This window comes from Equus quagga, chromosome 21, assembly GCF_021613505.1.
Source record: "Equus quagga isolate Etosha38 chromosome 21, UCLA_HA_Equagga_1.0, whole genome shotgun sequence".
In the NCBI taxonomy this organism is placed as follows: Eukaryota; Metazoa; Chordata; class Mammalia; order Perissodactyla; family Equidae; genus Equus; species Equus quagga.
In genome coordinates, this window is record NC_060287.1 from 32,379,999 (window position 1) to 32,404,217 (window position 24,219).

Below are 24,219 nucleotides of genomic sequence, written 5' to 3' on the forward strand. Positions count from 1 at the left end.
GGTTGTGGAGCACTTGCATGTGCCCTAAATTGTACTGGATGTTGTGAAAGATAAGGGATGTTTAAACCATGGTCCTGCCCACCAAAAAGTGCAGCTGGGAAGAAGGGCTCTTTAAGGTCACATGCAGATCTGGGAAAAGGACAGGCTGTGAAGACCACAATGGTCAAAAAGGTCACCAAGGCTTCTTTCCCCACAGGCTAATCGGGCTTGAACCAGCCACTCCAGACAGAGTTGCCAAGTGTAATCTCCCCCATTTCCTGATGGAGAGACAGGGAGTTCATTCCTTCTCCGAGACCACAGAGCAATTAAAGACGGCCAGGGATTGTGTCACATTTCTAGGAATGGCCAGTTTTTTATTCCACAAAGAGCTACCAGAATGGCTAAATTTAAAGGCTAAAATTTAAATATCAAGTGTTGTCAAACAGTGGAGCAACTAGAACTCTCACATTGCTGTGGGAGAAATAAACTGTTACAACTATGTTGGAACACGTGTAGCAGCATCTACTCAGGCAAAAACTATGCATAGTCTATGCCTTGGCAATTCCACTCCTGGGCATATACATAAAGGACACGAGTGCTTGTATGAATCAAAATACGTGCACAAGAGGGTTCATAGCAGCTTTATTCACAATAGCCTGAAGCAGGAAACAACCCAAATGTCCACCAAGAGCTGAAAGAATTTTTTTAATTGTCTGATAATGGAATATAACGTAGCAGTAAAAAATAGGAAACTATTTCTACAGGCAACAACATCTCACAGACACACTGTTGCACAAAAGAAGCCTCCCCTCAAAGAGAACACACTGAGTGATTCCATTTATATGAAGCTCAAAAACAGAGAGAGCAGATCCATGGTGATAGAGGAGAGAAGAATAGTTATTTTTCAGGATGTTACTGACAGTGGGATGAGTGAGCGAGCCTGCTGGGATGTTAGAAATGCCGTGTAGCTTGATCTGAGTGGTAATTACAAGGGACACACAAATAGAGATATTTATTGAGTTGTTTGCTTAATATTTGTGTACTTTACCATATGTAATTTACACCTCAATTTAAAAAAAGAGGGAGAAAAAAGAAATTGCTCAGACACTGTCTATCCAGTTTGGCTTCTCCTGGAGGCAGATCCTGGGACTGGGATTACAGGCGTATGGTTTATTATTTCAAAGCTGCAAGAGCACTGGAAGGAAGGAGAGGAGTGACGAGGGAAAAATAAAAGGTGTGCTGTGAAGCCAGCTCTCATGGTGGGCGACTCGGCTTCATCCCACAGGGCAACTTGGGGTCATTTGCAAAACATGCAGCTCAGAATTATCCCACGCAACAGGCGAGGGAGCTGCGGTCCTTATACATCTGCTCTGGACAGGCAGAAATTGAGGGCAGCCAGGGAGGGGTGCAAATGTCCTGGCTTTTCTGGCCTGAAGGCTACTGGGGCTGAGGAGCCCTTAGGCAGGGGGAAGTCAGCCAGAGCACCCAGAAGGGACACAGGGGGCATTGACAGCATCTGTCACACACTCATATGATACAAGTCACACAGGTAGCACTCATCGGTTAAGAGAATTTACCATGACAAAAAGTTAACTCTGAATTCCCAAATGGCATTGAAATAAACGTGTATTTAATTCCATCACCATCTGCACACATTTGAAAACCAGAGGCACTGATGTGTTTGTGAGTATTATCAGCTCATGCCGATTCTCAGGGCCCTTGCAATGACCCCAGGACCCCATGGAGGGTCTCAAGACCCCACGATTCAACGTATCAACTGCTAGCGCTCTTTCAGTTGTGGAAGGAGCCAGCTGCCCCCTAGGCCAGAGCTGTTAGAGCTGGGGAGTGGGGACCCCATCCCGATGGGTTGATGGCTCTGGAAAACTACCTAGTCATTTGAAGTTAAAGTCACATTTTGGTATTATCAAAGTCTGAATTACATGGGTACCCAATGCAATTAACGCTAGATTAAGGAGGAGAAAAAGTGCTCAATATGTATTTACTTTTGCCCTCATTGGTACAAAATTGTTGCCCACTGGATCCAACGGAGCCAGCCTCTGCGAAGGCCATGGCCACCATCCTTGTCCACCACTGCCACCATGCAGGACTTTTCGTGTGGCTGTGTGGACGCCCCATGAGTCCTGCCACAGTGCTGTCTCTGAACTGCTGTGAAAACCTGAGTCTTCAGCATGCAGGACTTCCTCTTGTCTCTGCTGGTCTCAGACCCAGCCGACAGCCCGCAGGGAGCAGGGGCAGGGCTGCTGGGAAGGGCTGCGCGCCAGGAGGCTTGTGCAGTGAGTACATGAGCCCCACAGACACCTCGCTTCAGTTTGCAGCAGGGCAGGCGGAGGCAGCTTGTCCTTTCTCTATAACTTAAATTAGCTCTCAAGACCCTGTTTCTGCTGGTGGCAGGATGTATTAATCTTGCCAAGTCAAGGTAAATTCCAGCTATTTACCGTTTAAGACACACTCACTTTGAAGTAACTCTTCAGATAATTTGGGATTCTCAGATCAATTCCAGGTTTAAGCCCGAGGCGAGGTTTAACCAGGAGCCTCTGCTTCCTGTCTGCCCACTCTGGTCACCCCCTTTCCTGGCATTGCTGATGTCCCTCAACAACGCCACCGCTGTTCTGATCAGGTCTGGCTTCCAACCCACCCCACAGCCTATGCCTACAGGGCCCCTCACCTCAGGGACCTGGTGGCTGGCATTGTGAAAACCTCCCTCCAGGCACCCAGAAATACTCACTCCTCACCCACACCCCGTTGGGCTGGGGAGGGGACATCTCGGGCCCCATTCAGGGCTGGGTGCATGTTTCACCTTCTTTCTTGCCCTCCCCTGCATTGTGCTTCATCTGAAAAGGCCATTCCTTCATCTGGCTTTGTGGACCAAACATGAGAGCCCAGGGGGGCCCCAGAGTTAGACTGGATCCACTTGGGTTACACACGCATGACATGGATCCATCCTTCATCCAACAAAATTCAATTTGAAAACTGCTTAAGTTCTCTTCTCTCTAATAAGTCTTTTCTTCTGCTTGTCATGTCCAAAAAGAACACTGTCCCTGATGCCTATTTTGTCTGCTAAAGAATCTTTTTCTCCTACTTCCCAATTCTCTATCCGTGTGCTGGAAAACTAAAGGGAATTTCTCTTATGATGGCTAATCAAATGCAGAAACAGGAGAGAAATCTTGAACCCAAAGGGAGCAAGGTTGAATATGCAATTGAATAAGATGGAAGAGAATATGTAAGCAAATGAAGGGACAAAAGAAAAACAAAAAAGGCTACTGTAACAAATTTACCAAAAACTGGAGGGTTTAACAGAACGGAAATTTATTCTCTCAGAGTTCTGGAGGCCGAAGTCTGAGATCAAGGTATGCGCAGGGCTGCGTTCCCTCCGCAGCCTCTCAGGAGGATCCTTCCTTGACTCTTGTAGCTTCTGGCAGCTACTGGCACTCCTTGGCATGCCTCGGCTTGTGGTCACATCACTCTAACCCCTGCCTCCATCTTCCCCTGGCTTCTCCTGCGTGCACCTGCCTTATCTCCCTCTGCCGCTCTTATAAAGATGCTTGTGATGGCACTTAGGGCCTAACTTGATCATCCAGGCTGATCTCCTCATCGCAAGTTCCTTAATCACATCTGCAAAGTCCTTTTTCCAAACAAGTTCACATTCGCAGGTTCCGGTGTTTAGCACGTGGACACATCTGTGGGGGACCACTTTTCAACCTACCATACTACCCTCACGCTCCCAGTTGGAATGTACAGCAGAGAGAGAGAAAAGGAAAAAAATCTAATGAAATACTAACTTCACCACCCAACAGTTCAGTGGAGAGAGAAGCACGGGCAGAAAAGAGCTAGTGTTTCCGTTTCTGGTGCCGTCTGCGGCACAGGAGAGATCCCACCTTCAATCTTCATGTCAACATGTGTTATTTCTTCCTTGAGAGAAACAAAAACAAATAATCCAGTATTGCTGAGCAGAACAGCTCGCAAGTGGAAGAGCCGGGGCTGGCTGTGTGCCCCTGGCTCGTGGTGATGCCATCTGCCCAGCCAGCCCCTCCCCTGCCTCCCACCAGCTCATTTTGGCTCCTTGGGGCCAAAGGGCTCCCAAGCCAGCCACAGCTGGAGTGCAACTGTCAGTGCCCCCATTTAAAACCCATTTGTGAAAGGCTCATAAATCACAGCCTTGGAAAACTCACTCCTCATTATAACTCAGCAAAGAACAGCTCTCATTCAGCAATGTAAATGGATGTGAGTGTGTAGTAGGTTGTTTGTTCTTTGCAGCAGGAGGTCATATGTAAGGGGATTTTGCATCATGTTCTTTCAGCTGTTCGTGTTATAATGATAATGTTCGTGAATAATGATAGGCATTTCTCCAAATGTACCCATCTCCATTGTTAGATCAAGCAAGTGGCGGCTGAACACTTAGTGTGATTTCAGGGGAGCCAAAAAGGCTCCGAATGCCAATATCCCTCCCCTCTGAGCCTGCAAAACAACTAGGTCAACGTCCCAAATACTACAGTTAGAGTTTCCTTCCTTTGGACTTGCCCCTGGTCAAAACTCTAATATTGCTGGAAGGGGTCACACTTGAAGCACGGTTTTATTTATATATTTGTCCCAGTATTTTCTCAGAGCAAGTGTTATGGTGGGAGTGCAGGATAATCCACTGGATGGGATAGGGAGCCACCACTGAGACTGAAGAGTCATCAAAGGCAAGGCTGAGTCGGGCTATGCTGGAGGAAGGTCCCCGGTGATCCTAGTTTACTGGCGAACTAAATATATGAAATGCCTTTGCTGTGCCCAGAGATATGCCTTCCACACAGATCATCTCATTTAATCCTCACATCAACCCATGAGGCAGGCACCAAAGCTGCTCCATTTAGGAGCAGGATGAGATCTAAGAGGCAGTACCTAAGCCCATTTGTTCCCATCCCAACAAGTCGCCAAAGTGTATACATCCATATAAAGTTGAGTGTCACAAAGTAACTGTCTCCAGACCATGGGAAAATAAGCGCTTCGGGGCTAGCTTGCTCCACAACCAGATCTCAGTCAGGACACATTCCTGGAGGTGGAAGAGGTCTCCAGGGATGCCACAAAACAGACAGACAGACAGACACAGACAAAGAAAAGCTGAGTCTGAGAAAGGATAGAGAGGAAAGGAGGCAGATGGGGGCACAAGATTTCTGTGACCAGAAGCTGAGTGGAAATCACCAAGGACTAGAGCAGGAATGCCCAGGAGGAGGCTGAAGGGCAGGGAGACGGGGCCAAGTAACCAGGAACCGGAGTGGCAGGGACTGGCCTGAACATATGGCAACAGGGAGGCGGTGCGGCTGCTCCGACCTAGGGTCTCAAAGGGGGACCCGAACCTGAGATTCTTACTCTAGAAAAAAGTCTTTAAAGGATTCTGAGGTGATCTGGTATGGAAGAGATGGGTCTTCCCACCTACTGGCAAAAGCACACATAGACCCCCTTTGAGGGAAAGTCCCCCACGTTAGTTTGCAGGGAATGCCACAAATTAAAATTAAGCATGACCTCACAAACAAAAATCAACAAATATTTGGGAAGGCAAGTCACCCAAGGACCATAGACGTTTCTATTGTAGCAACGGCATGCAGAATTATGAAGTACAGAATATCCAGCGAAGAAAGGACACACATATAATGTAGGAATAAACAACAGGACACCATTGGGCATGAATTGGTAGACTTGGGGAAAAAACAAACAGAACTTCTAAAAATTAATAAGGTAATTGTTGAAGAAAAAAACCTAATGGATAAGTTAAACAGTAGATTATACTTGAGAGTATTAAAGAGTGTTCAAGAGAGAATTAATGAACTGGAAGATATATCTGAAGAGCTTATCCAGACGACAGCAGAGAAAAAGAGATAAAAATATGAAAAAGTATAAAAGATACGGAGAAAAGAATGAAAGGTCTAGCACAGAGGTTGGCAAACTATAGCCTGAGTTCCAAATCCAGCTGGCCACCTGTTTTTTTAAATAAAGTTTTATTGGAACATTACCATGCTCATTTGTTTATGTATTGCCAAGGGCTTCCTTCAAACTACAATAGAGTTGAGTAATTGTGACAGAGACGCTATGGCCTCCAAAGTCTAATATATTTTCTCTCTGTTCTTTCATAGAAAAAAAATTGCCCTGGTTTAGTGTATATATGACTCGGAACCCAGAAGGAAAATATGGAGAGAAAGGAAGAGAGGTGGCATTTTTAAAAATAATGACTAAATTTTCCAGAACTATTTAAAATACAAAGCCACATATCCAGAGAATACAAGATATTCTTAGCAGAATAGAGAAGAGTTACGCTTGCTGGATGGATTAGATTGTGGCCCTCAAAAAGATATGACCAAGTCTTCATCCCCAGTACCTGTGAACATGACGTTATTTGGAAATAGGGTCTTTTCAAAGGTAATCAAATTAAGGATCTTGAGTGAGATCATCCTGGATTTAAGGTAGGCCCTAAATTCAGAAAAACAGAAAAGGGAAGAAGATCAGTGATGCAGAGACACAGGGAAGAAGGCCACATGAAGACAGAGGCAGAGATTGGAGCGATGCTGCCACAAGCCAAGGAATGTCTGGAGCCATCAGAAGCTGGAAGAGGCCAGGAGAATCCTTCTCTAGAGTCTTTGGAGGGAGTGCAGCCCTGCTGACACCTTAATTTGGGACTTCTGGCCTCCAGAACTGTGAGAGAATAAATTTAGGTTGTTTCAAGCCACCAAGTTTGTGGTGTTTGTTATGACAGCCCAAGGCCACTAACATAGATTTTGTTTAGTGTGGTAGAACAAAGATGATTCCAAGTCTTTTGTCATTCCGCATCACAATAAGGGCTGTTATTTATCTCCCCTCCTCTTGAATCTGGGTTGGCCCATGACTGTTTTAACCAAGGGAATATGACAGAAGTGATGCATACTGCTGTTCCAGTTCTAGGCCTAAGACTTCAGAAGCCCTCGCAGATTCTGCTTTTACACTTCTAGGGGGTTGAGCTGCCCCATGAGAAGTGCAGGCACCCTGATGAAGAGAGTCCATGAAGAAGCCATATGAGAGAGAACAGGACCCTGGGACTCCATGGAGAAAGACAGAACGGCTGGGCCATCCAGCCTTCCAGTGAGCCCAGTCTTCTAGATGTCTCTGCCGTGCAACACTTTGGAACTGGCTTCCAGCTTTGCCTCCCAATTGTCCCTTTCCAGGGCCTGGCTTTCAGGACTAGAGCCCCCGGGGCCTTCTAAATTCCAGGGTACTCCCCCAGAGGAAGCTCGGGTGCAACCAGTCCTGCCCCGGGGATCTTATCTTATGGGGGTGAACCTTCTTGGATGTCCCAGTCCGGTCGAGTCCACAGATGATTGCAGCTCCAGGCAATAGCATTTGCAGCAGAAGAACCACCCAGCAGACCCCAGTCAACTCCCAGAATCATGATCAGACGAAATATCGACAAACTTGAGAAAGAATGTAGGCACTGCAGGCAAAACCAGGTGGAGATGAAAGGTTGGTCCTTGGTTCCTGTTCTTAGTAGATGAGCTGGTAATAATAAGTTCTCTAGACAGGTATGAGTAGGAGATGGACAGAGCATCCAGACAAAAGTTAACTTAGGTCTTAGAATCAATATGACTCTAATTTTGTTAACCATACATAAGGAGTGCTGCCGCTGCTTCTTATTAGTAATTAACACCTCTTTTACACCCATGTAAATAAAACTACTAGTCAAATAAAACAAAACATCAAATTAATAAATATTGAATTTTATAAAATCATAAAAACAAACTCCTGTGGTTAAATATGTACCTTAGGGCCAGAAACTTGACTGGTGGATGGAACTGTAAAGGTGAAATGGCATCTCATTTATCAGCAATCATGCACATCTCATCCCATAGAGAGAAAGAAAAAACACATCACACCTGAGACAAAAGAACTAAAACAGGATCAAGTCTTTCCTGTAAGTTCCTAACTCTGTAGCCAAAACAACTTTATCCCAGACTTTCGCAATGCTGCTGTCTGGAGATCTGTCAGGACCTTCCTGGATATGATAATCATGTGATAAATTTGCTGTTTTCCTGCCATGTGCAGACTAGCTGTAATCTCAGTAGCCTTGGTAATATTATGGATTTTTTTTTTCCTTTAAATACCTGTTGTACTTTCATTTGATGATCCAAGTCTTTCTAACCCCTGGAAGTTCTTGCAGATCTTTTTCAAGTAAGCTTGGTTTCTAAATGCTTTTGTCTTAAAATCTTCCATTTACAGAAGCCCTGAACCCAGGGAACCCAGGCAGAATGGAAGATGGCAGCAGGATACTGGGTGGAAAATAGAGAATTAAGTGAACATCCATATGCTGAACAGCCATGTTCTGCCACTTAGCTCCAAGAACACTGGAAATGAACTGTCTTTCCCCCAGTGGAGAAATTGGAGGATTTGTCCTGGAGAAACTAAATGACCCCAGGAGAAAGACTTACAGATACTAATAGTTGGGGCTCCCAATGGAAAAAACAGATAGCCTTTCAATCAACTCTCACTGAAGACCCACATGTCCCACCAAATTCCACAGAGTTTCCAGTCAGATTCCTCCTCTGACATGTGGACAGACCAGGTCTTTCCCTTTTGTTCATTTCTTCTCTTTTTTTATTCTGTTTTATCACATTAGACATCATCCTCTAACATCATGTTAGAGACCTTCTTTCTAGCATTCTAACATGAGATGACCTCTAGCATGATAGGCAGAAAACAAACAGAAAAAAAAGAGGCAAATGCGGGTGGCTGGAAAAAACTTCAAAAATTATGAGCATAATTCTCAAAGGAAATATAATGTATCCATGAAACAAGAATAGGATGATAGGAAAAAGGGCACAGTCAGAGAGCAAGAGTAAGGTCTTGGAAAGTAATAATGCATTAGCTAAAATGAAAATTTCAATAGCCCAGTTAGAAGATGGAGTTGAAAATATACCCAGGAAGTAGAACAAAATGACAAAGAGATAAATAAGATGAGAAAGAATAAAAGAAAATCATAAAATCAATTCAGAAGTCAACATCCAACAACAGGAGTTCTATAGAAGACAGATAATTCAGAGAAGAAGAAATTATCAACGAAAGAATACCCAAACAACTGTCACCACCACAGAGCATGATCTTCCAGACTGAACAGGCCAGAGAGTACCCAGCATGATGAATGGGAGGAAAAGCCCTCGCCAAAGACTTAAAAAATTTATTAAACTTTCAGAGAGGAAAAAATAGTTCACATTTTTAGAAATTCAAACGACATCAACTACTCAACAGTAACATTAGAAACTGGAAGGCAGTAAAACAATGCATTCAAAATTCTGAAGAAAAATTTCCAATCTAGAATTCTATAACTAGTCAAAGTAGCAATTCAAGAATAAGGGTAGAATGAAGACACAGAAGTCAAAAATCTCAAAAATTTGACTTCCCTTGCATCCTTTCTCAGGAAGCTAATTGAGGATGTGCTCCACCAAATGAAAAACAGACCAAGTAAGATAAAGGGATGAGAGAGAGAGAGAACTGACACATGGGAGCCCCAGTGGGGTCTCATGAGGAACAGGGCATTTATATAGTCTCAAAATACCTATTAATTACAAAAAGGAATAGGATTAATTTACAGTGGAGAAGCCTGATAGATATCACCTTAATCAAATGATCAAATGTAACATCAATAGCAATGGGGCAATGAAAGTCATGCACCATTTTGCAGGATGCAATGAAAACACGGCACTAATGGCAGTGAAGCACTATCTGGAGCTAATCATGAGGAAGATCGGACAGAAAGGCAGAGGAACCGTTTCAGATGAAAGGAAACTAATGAGACATGACCATTACATGGAACACGTGATCCTGGATTGGATCCTGGATCTGAGGGGAAAAAGTTATAAAGAACATTATTGGGAAAATTGATGAAATGTGAATATAAACTCTGGATTAAACAATAGTAGTGTTACCACAGTAAATTTCTTAATTTTAATAATTGTTATGAGGTTATGTATGAGAATATTCTTGTTCTAGGAAAATACACACTAAAGTATTTGGGGGTTGAAGCAGCATGATGACTCCAATTTGTTTTCAAATGATTCAGAGAGAGAGAATGAATAATCAATGGGAGGAAATGTAAACAACTGGTGAATCTGGGTAAGGGGTATAAGAGAGTTCCTCATTCTATTCTTGCAACACTTCTGTAAGTTTGAAATTATATAAAAATTAGAAATTACAAAAAGTCTCATTCATTTCATTGAGTTCAGTTCCATAGAAGTTTGCATTTTGTAGTTTAAAATGTGGTTTTACCAAAGGAATAAATGAAAGGCAATGTAAGAGAGGGCTTTAGGTTAAACAGCATCTACCCAGAGGTAGGCTGCAGGATAACTACTTCCCTGAGCCTCACTTTCCTCATCTATAAAATAGAGTAGTAATAATACCTATACTATAGGATTTGAGGATTATATCAGGTAAAATGTGTACCATCCATACCACCTTCTCGAAAAGCTCACTTTGAGAAACACACCCTGATGGACATAACTCCTCCGCTGCTCTGGTAGCTCAGACCTCAGCACGGAAAGGTCATACCATGTGGCTTATTCATGCAGTTTTCCCTTTTGTATGCCTGATAGCAAGATTTTCTTAAGGATCCTATACAGGAAGAAGGTGACAAGAGCCCCACGTAGCTCTGATATGTCCCACTATTTCCCAAGTCCTTTCTCACTATTTATTTCTTTACATTGCAGAAGCATCCCTGCCCTGAGCAGCCACAGACACAGAGAATAAAGGAGATCTTACAGGTGTGTCTCTCTCTAAACACAGTAAAAAGGAGGGGGGAAAAGAGGCACATCCCTCAATCAGTGGGTTTCCAAAAGCAACGCACCTGAGAGGTTCCCCTGGCAGTGTGGAGACATGAGCCTAGAACAAAAGAAATGCCATATTTGACTTCTATTTCTATTTTTGAAGAAATGTCAGAGCAAACTCTGTGCTAGGAGCAACTATAAAAGCTGGATAAAATATGAAAGACAGCTGCTGAACGCATCAGAGAACAACTGAGACACCCAGGACGCAATCCTGGAGAGATCCTGGAGTGGAGAGAAGTGCATTGAGCTGGACCCCACACTGGCCACTACTTTTTCCCTTGGAACATTTGCCAGTTTGAAGCACAGGCAACAGAGGATGAATGAAAAGCAGCAACCTGAAGTTTGCATCAGTCTCATTAAACTGGGAAGAAGAAAAAATGAGTTTAGGATTGCCAAGGTAGTTAGTACTTGAGGGGTAAAAATCCCAGGAAAAAAAAAAAAAAAAAGATGACCTGCAGAGATACGAGCTTGACATTCTGTGTGGGTTTTGCTTGAGGTCTTTGCTGCACAGAGCTGAAAAACAAATCATAAAATTGCAATAAAGAGGTCAAAAATTGAAGCAGAACTTTCAAGAGTCTTGTTGTGGGTTGAACAGTGGAACCCCAAAATTTGTGTCTGCCCAGAACCTCAGCAAGTGATCTTATTTGGACATGTAATTAATTAAGTATCTTGAGATGAAATTATCCTGATTAAGAGTGTGTCCTAAATCCAGTGACTGGTGTCCTTGTAAGAAGAGATGAGGACACAGAGACACACAGGGGAAGGTCATGTGACAATGGAGGCAGAGACTGGAGTGATGCAGCCACAAGCCAAGGAATGTCCTGGGTCACTGGAAGATGGAAGACGCAAGGAAGAATTCTTCTCTAAAGCCTTCAGAGGGAGCATGGCCCTGATGACACCTTGATTGCTGGCCTCCAGAACTGAGAAAATAAATTTCTGTTGTTTTTAGCCACCAAGTTTGTGGTAATTTGTTATGGCAATCCCGGAAAACTAACGTAAGTCTTGTGGTGGTGAAGATGACAAAATTAGAATCCAGGGCCTGCCAGAGAGGAAGAGCTCAGGTAAATATCCCAGACTTTCAAATGAGACCCCAGAAGGACTATGCCGAAGAGAAAAGGAAAGTCAAATTTGGTCTGAATGCCAGACTAAATCTTCTCAAGGATGAAAAATACAGAAAAGTGGATAAGATACATGTGAAATACAGTGTAAAGATCCAACATAAGTGTAACTGGAGTGGAGAAGAGATGATGGAGAGGACAGGGAGAAGCAATAACTGAAGACAGACAGACTGAGAATTTTCCAAAACCGACAGAAGACATCAAACCACAGACTCTATCAACTCTTATCAACTCCAAGCAGGATAAATATAAAGAAAATTATTTCTAGGTAAATCATAAAACTGATGGAAACCAAAGACAAAAAAAAAAAAAAAATCTTAACCACACGTTACATTCAAAGGAACAACACTTAGACTGACATCTGACTTTTCAACAGGAACAACAGAAGACAACGAAATACGAAGGAACCTGCTTAAGGAGGGGAAAAGGAGAATCTATGGAAAACCTGCAGCAAACACTATATTTAGTGGTGAAATATGGAAAGCTTTCTCTTTGAGACCAGGAATGGAGAAAGGATGTCTGTTCTAACCACTTCTCTTCAAAATGGCATTGACATAAATGAAATAAAATTGCAATTATTTACAGACAACATAGCACGTTCTTCGGGCAGCTCGGTGGAAGTGCCCTGTCCCCCCCGCCGCAATGCAGGTAGCAGGGCGTCCTGGCACAGAGGCTATAATTCTTTGGGGGTTGCCCATTGTCCGTGGGAAGGAGCAATGTCTGGCTTTACGCAGCTGCCTCTGACTGCGATAGGGTGCATCCTTCTGGCGGCCGCAGGAGGGAGAACCCGGAGCAGGTGGGCTGCACGCAGGCGAACTGAGTCACGGGGTGGGGCCTTAGGAGACCCGCGAGGGTCTGGTCTCCCCCTGAAGTCATCCTCTTGCCCGAGGGAAAGTAACCTTAATTGGCAAAATCCACGATGACAGGTTGAGAGAGAGACCACAGGAGAAAGGAGAAAGGAGAAAATTTTCTATTTCAATACCTTCAATGTCACTTTTTTCCTGCCTTTTGAACAAGAGGCCTCACATTTTTATTTTTCACTGGGCCCTGAAAATTAGGGAGATGGCCCTGCTTCCCTTTATACCTCAAGGCACAGCTTAGACCAGATAAGATCTCCGTGATAACAAGGGTGGGGTGAAGGAGGAGGCAGGGGCTTTGTCCCCGGCTTTGTCTATAACGCACTCCCGAAATTGTGCACTGGGGTCAAACGTGAGAAGTCGGAACAATAGATGTACCCTTGGAGAACTGAAAATTCTTCTAAGATCTGAATTTTCACTTTCTCCCTTAGGTACGCCTTTTAATTTGTAAGTAGTTCGATATGGTTTTCTAAAAGATAGGAACTCTTTTTAAAATATATAACTACAATATCACTATCATACCTTAAAAATTGACACCGATGCTTTGATGGCATCAAACATCTGGTCTCCACATTTCCTTGATTTTCTCATACATCTTTTACAGGTAATTTGCCTGAATTAAAATGCAAACAAATTCTCCACTTTGCACGAGATTAATGTGTCTCAGCATCTTTCATCCCCAGGTTCCCTCCCTGCCCCCCCCCCACCCGCCTTTTTCACCTTGCTATTTATTTGCCAAAGAAACTGATCAGTCTTTCCTATAGTTTCCCATATTCTAGATTTGCTGGTAGCAGTCCCTGATTTCTTTAACATATTTCTCTGTTCCTGTATTTCCTGAAAACTGGTAGTTAGAATGTCTAGTTAAGGACTGAATCAGATTCAGAGTTGATGTTTTTGGCAAGACTATTTTATAAGGAGTATATATACTCCACCAAGAGGCATGTAAGATCTCTGAATTATCCTGGACATTTTTCTCTCTCTCTCTCTCCCCCTGCCCCTGAGGTTAGCAGCCATTGATGATCAAGCGATCATTGATGAAATCCATAGTTTCATCAGAAGTTTACAAAATGGACTATCTTAATTCTATCCTCTCTCCTTTTATAATAGAATACTTCTGTAAAGATAAAATTTCCCTGGTTAACTATTTGCTTACCCTTGGATGTAATTCTAATGTTGTATTTCCAGCATTTCATACCTGCTTCTACTATTATTCTTTTCCTTCACTACTGAATCCACAGTTGGGCAGTTTAACTTCCTGGGGTGTCTGGTTGAGTCTAAAGACCCAAACGTGGGTCGGTCCCATGGCATAGTAGTTAAGTTAGGTGTGCTCCCCTTCAGCAGCCCCGGTTCCCAGGTTCAGATCCTGGGCATGGACCTACACCACTCATCAGCCATGCTGAGGCGGTAACCCACACACAAAATAGAGAAAGACTGGCATAGATGTTAGCTCAATGACAATCTTCCTCCAGCAAAGAAAAAAAAAGAGAGAGAGAGAGGAAGATTGGCAACAGATGTTAGCTTAGGGTGAATCTTCTTCACCAAAAAAGAAAAAAGAGAGAGAGTGAGCCAGAAATATAAAATGCCTGGCTTCAGCCCACATAGGACTCAAATGTTCCTCTTTAAAAAAAAATTTTTTAAAAGACTCACACATTCACAAAATCTAAAGTTTCCTTTCTAATTCTGTTGTATTGCATTCATGAGGTCTATGATTTCCTTTCTCCATTTTCCACTAACTTTTCAAAATTAATTCGAATTAGGAAATTCTAATTATGAAAGGATGCAATATAATATTCAAAGAATTATGCAAACGTCAATGAACAATTGAAGAACACAACCTGCTGAAGCTGTCCTGTGGGCTAGCAGGGACCTCCACCAGGCAACAGTTGAAAATGGTCCTCCATCAGCAGATACACCTGAGGCCAGGTGTGATGGGTCATGCATAGGGTGTGAGGAGACACTGCACAAAGCCAAACGCATGAGTCATGGGCACCTGGATCTGGTCATGTAAGGTGCACAGATCTCCCAAGAAGGTGCACACATCCTCTTACGCATCCTAAATCTGTGCTCTGCTGGAGACTCATCCATCCCCAGTGAGCCCAGGGCAGCTGCAAATGGCAGCTGAGGTATCATTCCTCCCAGAGCACAGGCGTCTCCCCTCAGCGTGGAACTTCCTCATTTCCTACCAGGATACAAGGAAGAAAACTGGGTAGACACGGAAACCCCTGCATATACACTTCCTTAAACCACGTAATTGATATTCAACCTATGTATCTTTCAACTCAGAATATCTAGGGACATGCAAATATTTTACTTATTTTATGGTTATTACTATAGCCTTTTAGCATTTAACATTTCAAGTCCAACTCATGTTTAATGCATGAGCTCTGGGAAAATTTGATTGATAGGATAGATTACTAATATGTTTAAGGAATAGCTTACAATAATCAGATTAGATGTAAAACAGTGGAAACTCTCTCCAAGTAAATGTGTAAGCAGTAAGTCTCTACAAACTGAAAACACATCAAGTACTCTACAGGAAAGGAAACCTCAGAGTGAGTAATCTTGGCTTTGGCTCAAGCTCCTCCTGACCCACTAAATCGTACAAGGGCATCGGTGGTTGAAAGCTAAAATTAACACTTCATAGGTCTTGCCAGAGAGTTCAGATATCTTCAGTGGGAACTTTCCATGCTCTTGTGACAGACCAACACCCATTGGTGTTGCCACGGGAAAAAAAAATAAGAATTGAGTTTCCTGCCTTGGTTTTTCCAGCAACTGCCACGTGGGCAGCCTGCTTGGCCTTTGGTGATAACCCCACTCTGGTCGCACTGACTCCACAAATATTTATTGGCCATCTGCTATGTGCCTGGTACAAAGCTGGGTACCAGAGGTAAAGAGGGACATGGGACAGACAGAACATGTGCCCCAGAACCAAGAGGTCTGGCCCCCTAGACCAGCCCCTGTCCTCACTGGCCATGTGGTTGGAGGCCAAGTCTCAAAAATCACATCAATTCTAGGCATTGGAAGAGTTCCTGGTGGAAGCAGCATGCCACACCAAGTTCGTAAGGGCTGGACTAGATCCCAGCTCTGTCCTTTACCAACTGTGTGGTATGAACCTGTGGTCAGTTAGAAATGGCCAGAAAGGAAAAGCAGAGCTGGAGAGGGAGGGTGAAAGGAAGATCTGAGGGAAACCACATGGATATAATTTCTTTTCTTTAATCGGATGTAACTTTCATAGAGTCAAATATAATAACATCCGCAAGTCTTAAGTATACAGCTTGGTGAATTTTTCACATGAATCCCATGTAACCACCACCTAGATCAAGATAGAGAACATTTCCCGCATCCCAGTAGATACGGTTTTTAAAGGGAAAATACCGAAAGTCAAATCTCAGGACTTCTGCTAGGTGACCACAATCACTCCTCCTGGCATCAGAGCCGTTTCCTGAGGAGTGGAGATGAATTTATAGCCTCTTTTCTCATCCTTCTAGTGACCAAGAGCACTACTTATAGAAAGGTCTGTGGACATGGGGATACAGATGGAGGCTGTGATCTGGCTTGGAACAGAGTTTCATTGCGTCCTAAGCTAACTGGCCAATCCAAGGACGAAATCTACAATCTTGCCCTCTTCTCAACACCAAACTCAAAAGGACTAGTTACCAAAGCCAGATTTTCCTTGTTATAAAACTAACTAAATATTTATCATAAAATTGCTACATGGTCGAAATAAAAGCTAGAGGGATATAGCAGCACTATTCATAATAGCCAAAAGGTGGAAGCAACTCAGATGTCCATCAGTGGACAAATGGGTAAACAAAATGTGGTCTATCCATACAATAGAATATTATTCAGCCGTAAAAAGGAGTGAAGTACTGACATATGCTACAACAGGGATGCTACGACCTGGATAACATCCTGCTAAGTGAAATAAGCCAGAGCCCTAAGCTATATCATTCTGTTCATATGAAAGTCCAGAATAGGGAAATCTATAGACACAGAAAGTAGATGAGTGGCTGCTTAGGGCTAGTAGTGGGGACGAGAGGATAAGGATTCAATAGTAATGGAATTTCTTTTTGAGGTGATAAAAATGTTCTCAAACTGACTGTGGTGATGCTTGCACATATCTGTGAGTATACTAAAAATCACTGAATTATACATTTTCAATGGGTGAATTTATGGTAAGTGATTATAGCTGAATAAAGTTGTTTTTTAAAAATGGAGGCAGGGCCAGCCCAGTGGCATGGTGGTTAAGTTCACTCACTCCACTTTGGCGGCCCGGGGTTGGTGGGTTCTGATTCCAGGCCCAGACCTACACACCGCTCACCAAGCCATGCTGTGGCAGCAACCCACATACAAAATAGAGGAAGACTGGCACAGATGTTAGCTCAGCTATAATCTTCCTCAAGCAAAAAGAGGATTGGCAACAGATGTTAGCTCAAGGCCAATCTTCATCACACACACACACAAAAATGCAGGCAATGCAAAGCAAATTGAAAGATCACTCATAGTCTACTACCCAAAGATACTCACTATCCACTTTGAGAAATATCTTTCTGGTACTTCTCTCCATATAATTTTGTTGTTGTTTTACTTAATTGTGATCATACAATATGCAGTTTTATAGTATTGGCATGCCTTCCAACATACATCAGTGAGGATTTAGTTGCCAATAACAAAAATTGCTGTTTTAAGCAGAAATGATTTAACAGAGGGATCTCAGTGCTTACAAAACTATGGGAAGGACTATGGGAGAGGATCAAGGCTGGCTCTCCAGGGATGGACAGCACTGCAGGACTGGCCAGCCAGGGCAGCGGCTAGCACTACCACCAGGAAGGTAGGGCACCAGAAAGCTGCCACCTTGACTGCTGAATCCAGCAATGCCCTAGTTACTTTCAAGCCAGGGGTGGGCACTGGAACTGTTGACCTCATAGCAACGCCACTGGGACCTCTGCCAACTCTGCCACACGTACACACATCCAAAAAGTATTCATGATCATGGCTATCAGCAGAAACCATGAAGGCAGCAGAAGTGTGACTTCCACTTTACTTCTCAAATAAGTGCATCTAAATGGCCATGATTAATTCATATCGGGAACCCTAGCTGCAAGGGAGTCTGGGAAAGAAACTGCTGGCTCTCTAGGATCTGTACTCTAAGAAGATATTACCATACCAGTTGTCACAAACGTTACAATCTTTTTAATAGCTGCATAACTTTTCACTGAATATATATCTCAACACAATGCATCAACCCCCACCCATTTAGGATAATTTGTTTCCAGCGTTTAATAATGTTAATATTCCAAAGCTTAATATTATAAATAATTCTGTGATGACAATCCCAATAAGTGTATTGAATAATTCCTTCTCCCAAGAAGTGTGCCAGGCTTTTTATATTCATTATGTTTATCATTCATTTTTTAGTTAACACTCATAACCTCCTTATGAGGTAGCTATTATCCCCATTGTACAGATAACAAAACTTGAGGGGTGGAGAGAAGTCAAAACTAGACCTGACACCAAAGCTTGCACCCTTAGCCATTCCCCAAATACTGATGACAAAAGGCTTTTTTTCATACTAGAAATGATTTCCACAAGACAAATAATTAGAAATAGAATTACTGGTTCAAAAGCTGTGAACATTTCTAAGGCCAGATTCTCAGTCAAAGTCATTATCAGGACTGAGAACGCATCAATGAGAGGAACTCACTTTTATCATTCGAATGTCTGGCTGAGCGCCTGGCACACTGTGGCCACGGGAGGAATTCTTCTTGGATGAGTAACAGCGCATGTGCAAGTAGGCATGCGTGAGGACTCCCCAATTCAAAGCACTGCCTTCCTTCCCTCAGTCTGTTGGGTTTAGCCACCTTCACATGCCAGGTGACTCACCATCCAGGCCCAGGATTTGGTTGACTGTGAAGAAGTCTAAAATGACCTAATAAGTCATGCCACGGTGCATCTGAGTGACCACGCACAGGGCTGGAAATTGCATCTCTTCCTTTAGGTGTGTAAATGGGAGCAATTTTTTAGCAAGTGCAACTGCTTCCGTTTGGATTATTTAATAAGTTAATGGCCCTATTAAATGCCAGTTCTCCAAATAAATATTAGCAACTGACATTTATTGTCAGAGTCCACCAATGTCCAAGGTAAGTTAGACTGGAAACCCAGGGCTTTGGCAGCTGTGTCAGCTGCATAACTAGTGCAGGCCACTAAATTGCCTTGACAAGACTCGCCCTACTTCTCCACCAGGAAAACAATTTGTACCCACACAATGCCCAACTGAAGAGGTTTGTATTGCTAAAACCTTGAGACCTCAACGCACTGCTTTCCTCTGCAGAGCAAAGTTTGGTTGGCAGAATGGTTTGTCTGGGGAATTTCACCACTAAGGTGCCAAAAAACCTAGTGAACATCAGCTGGCCTATAAACAAGCAGGTCTGTGTCCCAATGGGTTCATTCTGCCTTTAGACTCTGTCATGGGGAGCTTTCCACAGTCCTTATTCCCACCCCCCAAAAGAAAAGAATCCCTAAGTTTATTAAAGATACTCCTTTTAGTGCTCCCTTACCCACTTCTTGGACTATATTATTCAGCGGTCTTTAAAGGGGTGGAATTAGAACCTGCATTATCAATATAGAAAATAGCTGGAGAAAATGCAGATGTTTTTTAGCTCATGTCCCACAGGCTGCTCTCACATCTCTGAAGCCATATCAGGTCCTCCTGGCACAGTCAGAGGAAGCTGGGAGGCAGTATTACCCAACAAGACCTTAATGATTTTATTTATTCCACATGGCCTAAAAAACATGTTCGAACATAACTTGCCATAATTTTTCTGGAGATTTCTATGAATCACTTTTTAATTATGAATAATGTTTTTAGAGACACTCCTGAGAAATTTTACCCAAGGTTCCCTTGACAACCATCCCATAAAGTAAAGTGAAGCAGCTTCCATGACCAACATAGAAAATCTACTTTAAAGCATGGATTCCTAAAAGATCCATTAGTCATCTTCACTGAGAACGGATCTCACGATTTGCACATGCAAAGTGTCGCTGAGAAATTCAGATCAACAACCATAACTGGAAAAACACACTTACCGTCCAATAATGTTCAAAGGATTTTTATACAAAGGTAAATTTTCTAACTTCACTTGGAGCGTTTTTTCTTGTCTTCCAGCTAGGATTTTTCTCTGTGTGTCTAAATTATTGCCTTTCTACCCTCAGCGGAAGGTTTTCGGCTTTTACAGGCTAGACTATGGCTCCAGCAAGGATTCTTGCCTCTAGGCTCAATGCAGGCCACTCAGAAATTAAAAATGTTTGTGCAAGGTAATGAGCGTGAATTTCCATTTCTGAGATTTACTTTCAGAAAATCCAATCGCTGGATCTCAAACAATCAAGCAGGGTCCAAGTACTCTTAGAAAAGAACAGATGGGCGGGGTTGGCCCTGGAATTCCAGGCCTTTTCGCAGGTGCGGCTCGCCTGCCTTCCGCTTTCCTTCATTTGTCAGAGTTGACAGCTTCTCCAAAAATGATGGTGTAGACATCAGGCTAAACAGATATATAAATAAGTCAATTAGCTTTCAATGGAGCACTCTTTATGTTGCTTCAACAGGAAGATATTTTCTGGTCAATTACTTTAAGAAGACTTCAATAAACACTAAAAATTATTTGGGCATGCGTAATAATGGCGCTCATCTTTTTCCTCCCTGCTCCCAACTACCCAGGAAGTAACGTAAATTCACATACGAGCTTTGTATTCAGTACCTTGTCTAAAGTGCTTAAAAAGTGTTTGAGGCTGTCGCTTTCGGTCCAGATAGTGTTGAGAGCTCCGAAACAAGTGGAACAGGGCCCTCGTTGCCTTGCCAGGAACAGCCAGCGTCTCTCCGGTTACTGAACCGCACTCCTCCGCGGACATTCACCTCTGCGCTTTTCTCCGTGTGCCCTCCCCCCCCCCCCCCCCCCCCGCCCCGCCCCGCACGCCCGGCTTGTAATTTATTCAAAAATTAGATTTCTCAATAAAGTCTTCTAAGTATCCACCTCTCTTGTCCGAACCCCACCCCACCGCCCCCCGCTTGCCCAGCCCAGGCCCTGGCAATTGGTAGGAACTCTCAAAAATGAAATGCAAGATTTGAACTAGGTCTCTCAAGCCCCATAACAAAGCGGCTTCATGAGGCTTGGACACTGGGAACGTAGTAGTCGCCCTTGCACAGCTCCTTGAAGCCGTGAGCGCGCTAGCACCCTGACCACCCCTCCCGTCAAGAGGAAAGTGACGAGAACGTTCCCCTGAACGGGAAACTGCGCGCCCAGAGAGGAAGGCGCTCGAGGCCTCACCCATCCTGGTCCAAAAGCTCCTGGGAGAGAAGCACAGAGAATTCCGTAGTCAGATTAAATAATGTCTTTGTCTACACACGCAGGGCGAAAAGAGCGTGGGTGCAATAATCAAGATTAGTTTGTTTCTGTCCTCCAAAAAATGAAGAAGGTGCTGTATGTGGGGCCAAAAATATTCACAAACCGCACAGTTTGAATCTACCCTATAGTTGATCAGTTCAGCTAGATGCTTTTGCCAGGGAAAATACTCTTCAAGTGAGAAAAAGTGCTAATCTTAAAAGTCTTTCGTTTTATATGAAAACGTGCTCTACCCCGCGCCTCGTCCTCCGGGGTATTTGCTCTGGCACCTAAAAGGAATTCCGGCTTGGGGCCCTTACAAGAGGGCGAGGGGGGCGGCGGGGGGGGGGGGGGGGGGGAGTTGGACCTTCTTCCCCAATCGGGGACCACGCCGGGTCTCGCCACAGAAGGCTGAGCCGCCAGCGCAAGAATTCGACTCTGGATCCGGACTAAGTGCGCGCGAGCTGAGGACGGCTCAGGGGGCTTTGGCGAAGCCAAGATGAAAGCACCAGTGTCTAATTCCCACCAGACATCCCACCACCCACATGCACCGGGTCCCTTCCTCTCTTGCCTGCCCTACAGGTCCCCGTTCTCTTTGGTCCCTACTTCCCGCTTGAAAAGAATGGGGGAGTGGGCGCGGTTCGCAGGGCGGAAGCCGAGCGACAAGAGCGCGCGCGGGGGGCGGTGGGGGGAGGGGAGACGAGCACGGGTTGCCAGTTCAGGCTCGGGACGACGGCCGCACGGCTTCTGGCACCCATGTGAGCGTCACGAACAGCCGCACGCACCCCAGCACCCCTCCTGCCCGGTGCGTACTAAGACGCTGCAGGGTACGCTGCGCTCCCGCCATGCACGTTGCGCGCGAGCGTGCGTCTGAGCCTCCCACTCCCCCGTGCCCTGCGCCCCCTGCCCCGGAGTATATTTTCCTCCTTCCCCCCACCCCGCGCTCGGATGTGCCGGTGTTCAGCTAGCCCTCCGCCCTCCATGCTTACAGAGCTCCTCAAGCGGCCGTGCGCACTGCGCCCCCTTCCGCCAACCGGCCCAGGCCGCGTTTCTAACCACGCCGGCGGTCCCGAGACTTTGCGCGTGCAAAAGGCTGGGCCGCGCCGCAAAGTAAGTCTGAAACAGTCCCCTTCTGAGCCTGCACCCAGTGCTGGGAGTTAGGAGTCCTGAGTCTCTTCTGCGGAATTAAAAATACCTGTAGCGACCAGGAAGCCTGATGCTCGGGCCCCCTCCGGCCGCCCCTGTCCCCGATTGTGACCCGCTGCTGCCAAAGCCGGGCTTCGGCCCAGGGCGGGGGCCGCTGGCGAGGAGGTCCCGCCACCCGCCTCCAGATGGGCGCGGACACCACACAAGCGTGGCTCCGCCGCCGCTCAGATCTGAAGTCCGGCTTTGACGCTCCTGGAACCTCTGATGCGGGACGGCCCTCTGCCGTAGGCGTCGCCTTTTCCTCCCAGGAGGGCAGAGTGTATTCTGGGATATACACCTCTCAGGAAACCCGCCTTCCACGCCGGCCTTTAAAAGAAAAGAATAAATAACTAAAAATCCGCGCAAAGCGGGAAGATGCTCACGCCCGGGGTTGGGGCGGCCGTGCGCGCCCAGGCCAGGCTGGAGGGGGCTAATGTGGCCCTCCCGCCCGCCCGTCGGCCTTTCTGTGACTTTTCTCTGCTAAACCTCGAATCAGTTAGCGTACCTATTCCTACAGATTTTTTCAGATTAAGGAGAGAGTTCCCCAATGTTCGCTTTGCTTTGCAAATAGCCCCCTTAGTTAAATGAACCGAGTTTGTGCCTTTAAAGTACTATAATAGCCCTATATTATAGTCAGCCCTACATTAAGAAAAAAAAAATAAGCCCATCGTATTTGTGCTTTCTTTGATGTGCAGAAACATGTGTCTCTGGCCGATAGGCTTTATTTTTTTTGTAACGAAATTTTTTGGTTGATGTTTTCGAAAGGCCGTTTCAGCGCCGTCGTTAATGAACTAATTGATTTTCAGATTTCAAGGCGGTGGTGTGTAATTGCTGTAACCACTCAGGAATTTCAGCGCACACTAGACTCTTAAAACTCCTCCAGCTCAAGCGCTTCCAGACACCATCCCATGCTTGCTGGAGGTGAGAAGCCGGGCTTTGCCAGGAAGCGATGGACTGCCTCTCCTCGAACTGCGACTCTGAGGCGACGTTTCCGTTAAGCCCGGCCGAGAGCCCCCCGGGAGAGGACAGCGGAAGCTCCAGGCCGCAGGGTCGTGGAAAGGTGGGAGGAGGTCGGCGACGCTCGGCTGCCCTCTTCCTCTGCCCCATCCCTGGCCGATCCGGGCGCTCCAGGAGTATCCCCACCCTCCCCGGAGGACACTGGGTGTCTGTGTGCGTTGGGAGGGGCGCGCCAAGTCCCCAGGCACCTTCTCAGAGACGGGGGAGAAAGCGGGGCCGGGTTTGGAAGACCGGGAAGGAAAATGCAGAGGAAAGGCTACCCTCTCACCCCCGGGTAAAATTAGACAAAAACGTTTGGCCGCTGTTTACCCAAACCTGGCGCGGCTTCGGTGGTTCCCTGTGGCCCTCGCTCAGGGACTTTGCTAATCACTATAATTAATTACAGTGGCACTCACTGTTTTTGTTCTCCTAAATGCATGGCCTTGAGGGAGAGAAGTAGGCAGCAGTTACTCCATTCTTCGGACAGGAAACACTGCCCGGGCCGGCCCCCTGGAGCCCCCAACCCCAGAACCCGAAGTTGTCCCCGACAAGCAAGTGCGAGAAGGATCGCGCTCTTTTCGGAATCGCAGAGGGCAGAAGCAGCCTTAGGCAGGCCCAGATGGGCGGCTGGATCTCCCGCCCTGGGGTACCCTCTTCCCCCGCCCCCGGCGCGGCCGGGGCACCCCCGGCGGAGGACAGAACACTCAGGGACCGGGGGTGCCTGCGGATCCGCCCTAGTTCCTGCGATGTAATCAAATAATCGGAGAGACGCTGCCAACCTAAAAGCAAACACTTTCTCCAAAGGAGCATCTTCCACTGAGAGAATTGATTAAAAACAAAACAAAAAGAGAAGTAAACTTCGCTCCCTCTACTG

At 45.2% G+C, this 24,219-nt stretch overlaps 1 protein-coding gene and 1 long non-coding RNA gene across 2 annotated transcripts in view; both read right to left on the reverse strand.

Annotated features, from left to right (window-relative positions):
- The window catches only part of LOC124231544 (translation initiation factor IF-2-like), a 61,027-nt gene that overhangs the window by 32,485 nt on the left and 4,323 nt on the right, over positions 1 to 24,219 (reverse strand). The window contains exon 3 of the mRNA XM_046648337.1: positions 22,360 to 22,676. Coding sequence (XP_046504293.1) covers positions 22,360 to 22,676 — 317 coding nt within the window. The remainder of the gene's footprint in view (positions 1 to 22,359; positions 22,677 to 24,219) is intronic.
- On the reverse strand, positions 9,552 to 20,725 carry LOC124231455 (uncharacterized). Its single transcript, XR_006886531.1, has 4 exons — positions 20,544 to 20,725; positions 19,879 to 20,327; positions 13,315 to 13,405; positions 9,552 to 12,834 (listed from the first exon to the last, which is right to left on the reverse strand). It is a non-coding gene; the product is annotated as an uncharacterized LOC124231455 (long non-coding RNA).